Source organism: Haliaeetus leucocephalus, unplaced genomic scaffold (genome assembly GCF_000737465.1).
Source record: "Haliaeetus leucocephalus isolate CR32 unplaced genomic scaffold, Haliaeetus_leucocephalus-4.0 Scaffold153, whole genome shotgun sequence".
Lineage (NCBI taxonomy): Eukaryota > Metazoa > Chordata > Aves > Accipitriformes > Accipitridae > Haliaeetus > Haliaeetus leucocephalus.
Genome location: NW_010972589.1, coordinates 2,252,762 through 2,263,077, shown reverse-complemented (window position 1 = coordinate 2,263,077; position 10,316 = coordinate 2,252,762). Strand labels below are relative to the sequence as shown.

General features: G+C 39.7%; 1 protein-coding gene across 1 annotated transcript in view; it reads left to right on the top strand.

Moving 5' to 3' along the window:
- Positions 1–4,603: 4,603 nt before the first annotated feature.
- The window catches only part of TRAK1 (trafficking protein, kinesin binding 1), a 41,654-nt gene continuing 35,941 nt past the window's right edge, over positions 4,604–10,316 (top strand). Inside the window, exon 1 of the mRNA XM_010562066.1 lies at positions 4,604–4,667. Within this exon, the coding sequence (XP_010560368.1) occupies positions 4,604–4,667 (64 nt within the window). The remainder of the gene's footprint in view (positions 4,668–10,316) is intronic.

Below are 10,316 nucleotides of genomic sequence, written 5' to 3'. Positions count from 1 at the left end.
AAGTTTTACATGAACTTTTAGACAAGTAACACAGTAATAACCCCAGCCAAATGTAGTGCTGTAATAGGGAGATTTGAATACACAAGAGGTTCAATGTTTGTAGCAGCAGTCCACCACGAAGATGTATCGTTCTGGTAAGTTTTGCATCAGATGAGTCCGATACACAGCTGTAGGAAGGAAAAGTAGGGCTGCAGAAGTTGAAAGTTGGTTCTGCAAGCATGTAGCTGCTTTGTTGGCCTGGTCAGACTTTCATGTTCAGCTTGACAGCCCTTCCAGCTCCTGCTTTATAGAGCTACAATTTCTCATGTAACTGAAGGGATGCTTGCATGTGGGTACCTGGATATATACCATTCTGTCTGTCCAGGGTTTCTGTCTTCATGCTGGCAAGATCATATGCTTATCCCATATTTCCAAGTCTCTTGAAGAGTTCTGAAATCATTTTACCACACAGGTGATTTTCTCTACAGGAAAATAATGCCTTTCTGGATTACACCAATATGTTTCAAATCAGATCTGTAGAAAAACAAACAAACAAACAAACAAAAAGCCCAAAACCCCACCTTGAACTATTTTTATCCTGTCTCATTGGGGGGGTGGTGGTGGTGCAGGGAAATAGAAGAAAATTCTAGCATGTTGAAGATTTCCTTTGTTTAAAGTGTCAGGAAGTAAAAAGGAGAGAGTCCCTGCAGCAATTTAAGCTGGTAGCCAATGTTCATTTTTTATATTTTTAAATGCTTGTTTAATAGCATTATCAGACTGAAATTACCTTTTGGACAAAAATAATACAAGTGGAACAAATAGCTTATATGCAGAGCAATTGAGTTAATGTTGCCATAGGAACCTTTATTTTTCTCTGACAGTATTTTAACAGTGTAGCCTTAATTGCATTTAATAGCATGTGCAGTTCTTGCCTTGTGAGTATGCATAACTGAAATTCTGCAAGACTGAGCTAAGGCTGGAGTGCCATGTTACATTCCTCTGTTTCAAGATGGCACAGTGTGAGGGCAGAATGATCACATTTGGCAAAAATGCTTGCACTATTCAAAATACGAATTTTTTTTTAAAAGATGTATGACCTTTGCATGTCCAAAGGTTTTTAGTGGCTTTTATGTAATCCTTTGCGATTTCCTGACCTGAAGTTCATGTACACTTATTGTATTGCTTTCACATCAGTATTGGGCATAACAAAAATCTAATCAGCTAAATGAAGCCAAAAATAATGCTATTTCTGTCAAAGCGAAAGTAAGTTTTGTTTTACAGACCCGTGTTATCTCAGTGTGCCTCGTGGTTTCAAGAGGGCTAAGGTTAGCTTGATGCAAAATCAATGGCTGGGATAACCTCTGTCCCCTCTGCAGGGAAGGAAATAAGAATGATTTTTGTGCTTTTCATGTATAAGGCTAGAAGCTAACAGGCATGAAGATTTCCTGGCCTGTGGTGGGTACGGAGGGGCAGAAGCTGAAGAAAACAGCCTTCATTCTGGCAGCCAAAACTCAGGTGCAGGCCATTCAATTCTTGTTGACTTTGCATTTTGGTACCCTATAAATGGCGGGGGCGGGGGGAGTGCCAGTAAATGTGGTGGTGTCTTGATTAAGGGTGTGCTTCTTTGCTTTGAGTTAGCCTTCCAAGAATGGCAGCGCTTCCAGCCTGGAGCAGGTTGACTTGCTTTACTTGGGTGTTACACCAACTCAGTTGTCCACCAGCAATCACTGAAGTACAAACATTGGATCTCCTCATCTGGAGACTGACTTCAGGAGAGCTGCAGGCCTTGGCCCCAGGTGACTAATACTGTCTTGGGGAGGGGAGAAGACAGGGACATATGAGTAAAGTTGAACAAAACCAGTGGTTTAGATGCATGGGCTGCAGTTTGCTGCCCAGCCAAGAACATCTCATAGGGGCAAGGGCGAACTGCATTTGTGGAAGAGCTGTAGCACTTCAGTCTCTGTGAATCTCTAAAGTTCACAGTGGTTTGAAATCATGTGCCATTGTTCCTACTGTCTAGGAAGTTAAAAATAGGTACTTTGTATAATGAAAGAAGTTCAAAGAATCTTAGTGTGTGACAATTAAACAAATGAAGTAAATGGGTGGAGGCCCTTGAACTACAAAATCACAGAATAGCAGAATGGTTGAGGTTGAAAGGGACCTCTGCAAGTTGTCTGGTCCAACTTTCCTGCTCAAGCAGGGTCCCCTAAAGCAGGCTCTGTCAGTGCTCAGTCGCCCTTACATTAAAAAAAATAAAATTCTTATGTTCAGGGTGAACCTCTTGTGTTTCAGTCTGTGCCCCTCGCTTCTGGTGCTGTCACTGGGCACCACTGGAAAGACGCTGGCTCTGTCCTCTGTGTGCCTTCCCTTCAGGTATTTATATAAAATTGATAAGATTCCCCCTGAGCCTTCTCTTCTCCAGGCTGAACCATCCCAGCTCTCTCAGCCTTTCCTCATAGGAGAGATGCTCTGGTCCCTCAGCAGTCTTAGCAGCCCTTTGCTGGACTCCCTCCAGTATGTCCATCTCTCTCTTGTACTGGGGAGCCCAGAATTGGACCCAGTACCCCAAGCGTGGCCTCACCAGTGCTGAGTAGAGAGGAATCTTATGCATATGGTCTGGAACTTTGGAGTTGAGTGAACATAGGCAGTTGCCACTGACAAACATGTGGCAGATGCGTGAACAGATCTGTTAATCTGTGCTTCAGCTATCAATATATGAAAGGGATGTGGCAATTCCTAACCTCAAAGTTACTGCAGCGATAAATTTTTTTACCAGTAAAGCTGAAATACTGATGTGGTCATGAAACTGAGGCATTTTCCTCTGTGTAGCTTGACTGTACCTTACGTATTTCTGTTCCAGTAGAGCAAAGTGGTACCAGGCAAGGAGTAGAGTAAGTGGTAACAACCTAGAAAAGACATGAGTGATGGTGAGCTTAATAGAAATCTGCAAAGTCATGAGTGTTTGGAAAGGAGAGATGAATTAAGTGTTCAGATTTCCAGAGCTGGAAGAATTAAGTTAGTAAAAGTGAGTTGCAAAACAAAAGGTGAGGGTTTATTACATCATAAATAGTAGATGTGTGGAACTCCTTGCAAGAGGATGTTGGAGGTGCTAAAAAATGTCACGGGCTCAAGAATAGACAGGGAAAGTCCTTTGAGAATTGCTAAAAGTTGAAACTGTATCTGTCTCGGGCTGTCTCCAAAGCTGGAAAAAATGGGAGGTTGGGAGGGCAGATGAGGGAAGTATTGGCTAGTTCTCCCTTACCTGCTTATGGCTGTTCTTGTAGATGGAATCTTCGGATAGACACTCATCTCCTGCATCAAACCTATGGCCTCCTACCTTGTATTATTAACATATGTTGCAACTTAATCTATCCCAATGCTTCTACTGGTGTTTGCAAAGAAATAGTTTCCTAAAAAAAGGGAGAGAAAGGGGTGAAGAATATGTGGAGGTTATGAACAAAATGGATGTCAATCCCTTTAGTAACTGTACCTATACAGATTCAGACATGATTTTGAATTGCTGTGTTTGATGATGGTGATGTAATGCCATCAGACAGATTCTCTTCTAATAGCTTAAATACAATTTTATTGGGCACTGCAAAAGTGAAGTCTTTTCTTTCATTTCCAAAACATTGAATGCAAACATTAAGCTATTCTGTGTGACGACCTTCAGCATTTTTAGGAATAGAGTAGTGAAAGTTTGTCCTAACCCCTTGATTCCGGCTATGAAGCTTAGATGGTTGGGGGTGGGGGGGAGGGTCAGTGGTTCATGGAGAGGACAAAAGTAGAAGCAGATTAGCTTTATTGCAAGGAGAAATGAATTGCTGTCCTGATTTTTCTGATTCTTTCATTTTTTGTTTGCCACTTTTGCAATAACAGGATGCATAAAGGATTCTATTATATCAGCCCAGAATAGCGTAACAAAGCAGTAATGTAGTTTAATTTTCCATGGGGAAGGCAGGTTTTTATCAAACTGTGTGGAGGAGAGGAGTAATGGACTAGATTTTCATTATTAATGTACTGCATGTACCCAGTGAATTGCAATGGCATGATGCTGTTGTTCTGTGAGCAGTCAGCAGAGAGTTGTATCATCTTTCTGAGCAAGGATTTGTTTCCAGTATGGAGGGGTACTTCTAGTCTGTAAAGCCAGAAACGGCAAAATGCATTTTCTTCATCTCTGCATCACTTTTGGAGCCAGCTCATCTCCATAGCAACATGTTAGACTGAAAGAGATGTGAGGACTAGGGAGGAAAGGAATGAGTTAGCCAGGCGGTGGTGTGTGTCCCCCACGTCAGCGCATCAGCCTTTTGATAGGATGATTTTGTTAACACCCATCCAAGGCTCCTGTGCAGAGCTTCTTTATTAGAGGAGCTGCCAGGGCATCTGCTTCTCCCTTCTGCATCCTTTTTCTCTTTTCTATTTTATTTTTATTTTTTCCAAATACACCCTCCACACCCCCCTTTTATTTTAGTTGCAGCCTCATTGAAGATGTGCAGTTCATTTTCAGCTTGCTGTGAGCTTCCTTGCACTATGCTATTTTGCAAAGGCAGGAAGGCATGGCTGCGTTTCACTTGACCTTAGCAGCGAAGTGAAATCTCGTTTATGTTGCTGAAGGATACTGACTATGCAGAAATTTATTGAAGCAGATTATTATGAACTGGACTGGTATTATGAAGAATGCACAGATGGTAAATATTTCTTTCTAGTCTCTCGTTGCAGAATTTGGAGCTTGTAAGACTGGAGCATCGTTATTCAATGGTTTTTAAAATGAAATACCTTGAAAAACGCAGCACCCTGGTGTAGCGGAGATGCCCGCATCTCTGTTGCACCTCAGCATCTCTTGTGAGCACGCTACAAGAGTCCTGCTGTATAGCTTTCTCTTTTTCAAAGGGAGTGGCAGAGGAGCGTATGCACTATGTGAGCAGTCTTTGGGCAGAGGGAGAAATATTTGAAATGCTAACTGTACTTATAATATTTGAGCTGAATTTAAATACACTCATTGTAAGATTCTGTATTGGTCTAAGTCTGTTTTTTCTGCATTACCAGTATGCTGTAATACATATGTATTTAATGTGTTAATAGGCAGTACGTGTCTTCTCTCTGGTTATTTGTCTGTGAAAGACATTTAAAACTGTAGCTTCTTAGAAGTGAGCAGGTTAACTTTTTGAACTGGAAAAATTACAAACTCTGGCGAGCATTATTTTCTGAGCCTCTTGTGATTTTTCTAATGTTTGCTTGGGCTATTATTTCTTTATTAGAACACTGAAGGTTTTCATCAGACTTCTGATAGAAGGCACACAAGGAAGGATAAGGAAAGTCTAAAACTGTACTCTCTGGAGAGTGGAAAAATCAAGATTCCTCATTGATGGCACTCGGTGGTAACCTCTAAAACAAAATGCAGCCTTTGGAAAAGCAGTAGTTGTATATGGATTTTATTCTGGTTGGAGAGCTTGGCTAAACAAGGCAAGTCTAAGATCATAATGAAGCAGAGAACAGAAAGGAGAAAGGAGTGTAGGCCCAGGGGATGTTATATGAATGTAGTATATAAAGATAGTTCATAGTGCTTTGATAACAATATCAGAGGGGACATGAAGAGTGAAGATATGTGTGACAAAATTTGAATGGGTTTTTATGGTCCTTTGAGTGGTGTGTGCCTCCATTTGTTTCTCTGTACTAGATTTTGGAACTGTTTACAATTTCAGAAGCTTGTTAAACTTGAACTTCTCTTATGTTTAATTGATTATTCCTGTCCAGGTGTTCAAAGAGGAAAGGTGCATATTTATTTGAAAGACCTGACCACTTTAAGTTGGATTGAATCCATTATGTAACCTTTATCCTCTAGGTTTAACCCTAGTAAATACTGTAGCATCTGATTAATCCACATGATGTAACAGGCTGAGTTGGCCTGGTTTTAGAAGCTTATGAAGTACAACAGTTGTACTGTCATTAAAAGCTGTAGCTGATTTCTACCCTCCCACCCCCCCCCACCCCCCCCCCCCGGTTAAATATAGATAGCCTTCTTTTTATTGTTCTTTTTTATGGTCCTCTGTTTATCTGGTCAAAGTGTCATTACATCGAAGTGTGGCATGCCTGAATGTCTGAGCTAAGAGCTGATCTGCTCATCAGTTGGAGAAACTATGGGAGTTCCATGGTAATGGAGTAAGCAACAGGTGTTGGGCAAGCATTTAAGTACCTTATGGGGTCAGGGCCCCAGGAGCACTGCAGTGGTTGGTCTGATTCTGGGCTTACAAGTTTTCTTGCAAGTGCTGAGCCCCCGCCCAGCATACTTCTTCCATGAGCTGAGATCTAGAGTATGTGCTGGCTGGCTGCTTGAAGTATTTGGGAAGCTCTTCCCTAAGAGAAAGCAGGGTTTAATGTCTGATAGGGAAAAATCTCTCCAGTAGGTAAGGCATAATGCTTTCTAAAAATTATTTTGGTTGGGTTTTGTGGGGGTTTTTTATAATTAAAATACTATTTTTTACATGATGGAAGGATAGCGCTGTCAGTCCTGTCTCAGGCTTTCAGGTGAATGATAATCTCATAGGGTTTCATGGAACTCTGTGGGGTTTAGCTTTCTTTTGCTTCTCCCAGTTGAAGTGTGCAAGAAAGAGAGAAGGATTTGAGAGGTACGGTGGAAGGCATAATCTTTCGCCTTCCATACTGTCCTATAAACTTGGGTTTAAAATAATATTAGCATTTCCTGTTGATGGAGAAAGGTATTCTAATTGTAGTGGGAGACAAAAGGCATCTTTTATAGTAGAAAACCGAGCTTTTCCGAAAACATGGAGCAGATTGCATATTATAGGAGATGCCTACCTCTCAACTGATGTTTGATATTTCTACCATGTATTTGTCGATACCAAAGTCATTTGCCTGAGATTCTTTTTATATTCAATAGAGAGTGATAGGCAGTTGCAGCTCAGCTGACCTGTTTTGAATATCTATTTTAAGACAAGGTGAAGCATAGTTAGAGAGCTTACTTCTCTGCTATACATGGACTCTCTGAAGCTCAGATCTATGTGTGCATTCAATTGTGAATCCCACCCAGAGTTGCCGGTACATTGAAACTAATAGAAAACCTCACAAGGTATTATCCTCCAGATTTATTTTTCTGATTAAATTGTTCCTACAGTCTTTGTCAGAGCCACTGGGACTCACATTTCCATTTAAAAGATGTGACTTCATTTGTTTTCCTTTTTTTAAGAATTATTTGAGCAGCATATGGTTTCTCGTTCTTCAAAGAAAAAAAAGTCTAAAAATATACCAGGATATAAGATTTTAATGCTATTATTTCACTTAATAGGTAAAGAAGTGATTCTCACTGTTACCTTGGATTTAATGAACTTCTGTAAGGACTGACATAGTAATGATGTCTTCAACTTGCATTTGGTGGCAGTAATTTTTTTTTAATACATTGCAAAAGCAAACAAATAAATGCTCAAAATTTACAATTTATAAATCTTTATGAGGACTTTCTAGGGTTGGAATAATGAATTAATCCCTTTACGTAAGGTCTTCTACAGAGTTTATTTTTGGTAGGAGTAGATGGAATTAAACAATAAAGTGTCACACTCTATTTGAATCACTGTTGTTGACTTACATTACAGTAAATTGAAACTTCTATAAATAACTATTATGTAGTGCTTTTTAGATACATTTTCAAGTATAAAATTTTATAATATGGGTGACAGTTGTCACCTTACTTGGCATTAATGAAATATATTGTGTAGGTGGAATGGGGAGGGGGAGAGAACTGGGTGTGTACTTGAGTAGGAAGATAGCTATTTTCATAGCAGACTTTGAGATTGACAGAACCAATGATAAAAGAGGAAAAGGTGAAACTTCTGTAGAAAAGATAAGATAAATTTCTGTAGAAAGATGACAGTAGAAAAGCCTAGGTTCATCTAGGTGGTTTTTTGGAAAAAACAAATAGATTCTTAAAAAAACCACACACAACACAGCTTGGGTGAAAAAAATAATGCAAAAAACTGCACAAACTACCAAACAACTAAATAAACAGATAAGTAGATACACATACAAATCTTTGTGTCTTGTCCCCCTGCCTCTTTCTTAGGCCGATGTTTTTTCATCCTTTCAATGAACAATGCTTCCTAGAGAAATCCAGGTTGACTTTGGATAAAATTACTTTCCTTGTGGTTTCTTCCATTACTTGTTTATTTCTAGTTGAACAACTCCATGCTAATGCCTGAGAGTTCATTGCCTACAATTCTGGATGATTTTGCATATGTGCAGTTGGCTCTTCTCTCCTTTTGTTGCCCGTGAGTTTCAGCAATTTCTTGTGCAGAAAATAGTGTCTTTTCCTTTTTTGCCCTTGCCAATCACACTGTGTGCCTTGTTTGTCACATGTGCTGAAGCTTGTAACCCCTTTTATGTTTGCCTGAGCAACTTCATCTCATTCTCTTTGTCGTTCCAGCACCCCTTATGCTGCTTTTGCTCTTCTCTGTAACTCTCAACCCCTACCTGTATTTTCTTTCTGCTCACATTGAAATGTTTTCATCATGTGTTCGGATTGCAGTTACTGTTTGGAGCTTCTCTCCTCTGTTCTATTTTCTACTCTACTGCAATGATTATCAGCAAGCTCCCTAACTTTCTTTTTAGCTGAACACTAATTAACAATGTTAATGCTTGTTCTCCTTGACCTCTCAGCCACTTTAAGAATGATTACTTATCCTTGTCTTGCTTGTATTAGTATGCCTTTACAGATGTGAGACTGTGTCCTGGTTTTTTTTTTTCCCCCCCCCCCCCCCCCCCCCCCCCTTGCTTTTTTTTTTTTTTTTGTCACTCCTTTACAGTAGCATTAGAAGAATATTTCATATTCCCTGCTGCAGCTATTTGAGAGTTCTTGGTTCTCCATCTTTTTTCTCTGTGTACAGGTTACAGGTAACCTTGCAAACACACATCTGCCAGCTCTTTGAGTGGAGCAGTCAACCTTTTTACTTAAAATATGCTTCCCTTGACACCTTCTCCTTTACAGTAGGAGCTTGGCTGATGGTTGCACATTTATGATGAGTCATCATTTCCCCTCATACATTAGCCCCTTTTGTCTCCATGCCCATGGACAGAGTAACTCTGGTGTTACTCTGAATGTTTAGCGGATGCTGCCTGTGGGTATGCCATCTAAATCTGTGAGAATCTTACGAATGCCTGTAGTGTGCAATCTCTGAAACAGCCCTTGCTCTATAGGTATGCAGCTAAAATTCTCATTCAGGTTGTTCTTGTTTTGCTCCTATGTTCTTTACCTCTATGCTTGATAAATACGGTTGAACCTTGCTTATATTCATGTAATCATTGATACAATTTCCCTAGTTTTCTGCTTTTTGCCATGTCACATTTCTTTATTCCTCCATTGACTCTCAATTCTTTATCCAGTCAGACCTAAGCTACTTCTACTTGTATGTTGTCTTTATGTGTTTTATATTTCAGTATAGAGATATTTTTCCTCTTTATTTTGCTCAGCTGCTAAATTTCCAGATAAGCATTTTCCCACTTCATCCCATTTCATTCCCTTTCTGCAAAAGTAATGTGCTGTCCTTTTGGTTGAGTGACAGAAGATAATTTGGGTGGGATTTTGAAAGAGTGGAAAACGTGCAAAACCTGTAAAAATTTTAACAAGCTACCTTTTGCTTGACTGCACATCTTAATAGAAAGTACCCTGAAAAGCCACCCCAAAACACCCACATTTCTTCATCAACGTATTTTAAGTCTGGGTGCTGCTGTTTCAGCTGCTATTTTTTAGGACTTGTTTGCTTACATAGGATCTCTCTCTTCTAAATGCAGCATTGTTATTATTAGTTAATTGTGGTCAAAATTAATGTGGTTAATTGTGCAAAAGTCTAGATATTTTTATTGATAAGGGAAAGTTAAAATGATTTGAATGCATTGGAATTCCTTGGAAATAATGAGTCAGGATACGAGGGTTTGTTTGTATTGTACCCAGCCTCACCCTCTGCAAACTAGCTTCTGGTTTGCGTGTTCCATGTTTGATTGCAAAGTTAGTGAAGGCAGTCTGTACCTTAGTGCAAGCATTGTATGAGGAATGTGCATCTGTGTGCTTTAAGCATTGCAACTCACTTAGCAAGCTTCCTGAAAGGAGTTAAATGTCTTTAGCCACTAATTCAGAGTGGTGATTGCAGCAAATACTTCAAATTTACTTTGCAGTGGCAACCTATAAAAAGGAATGTTCATTCTGGTATATTCTTTAAGTCCCTGAGTATGTGATTACAGGAAATACTAAAAAGCTCTTCTGAATCTTTCCTGATTAGAATGTGTATTTTCAGAACCATATATAATTTAGCTCCCCCCATTGCCCCCTCCCC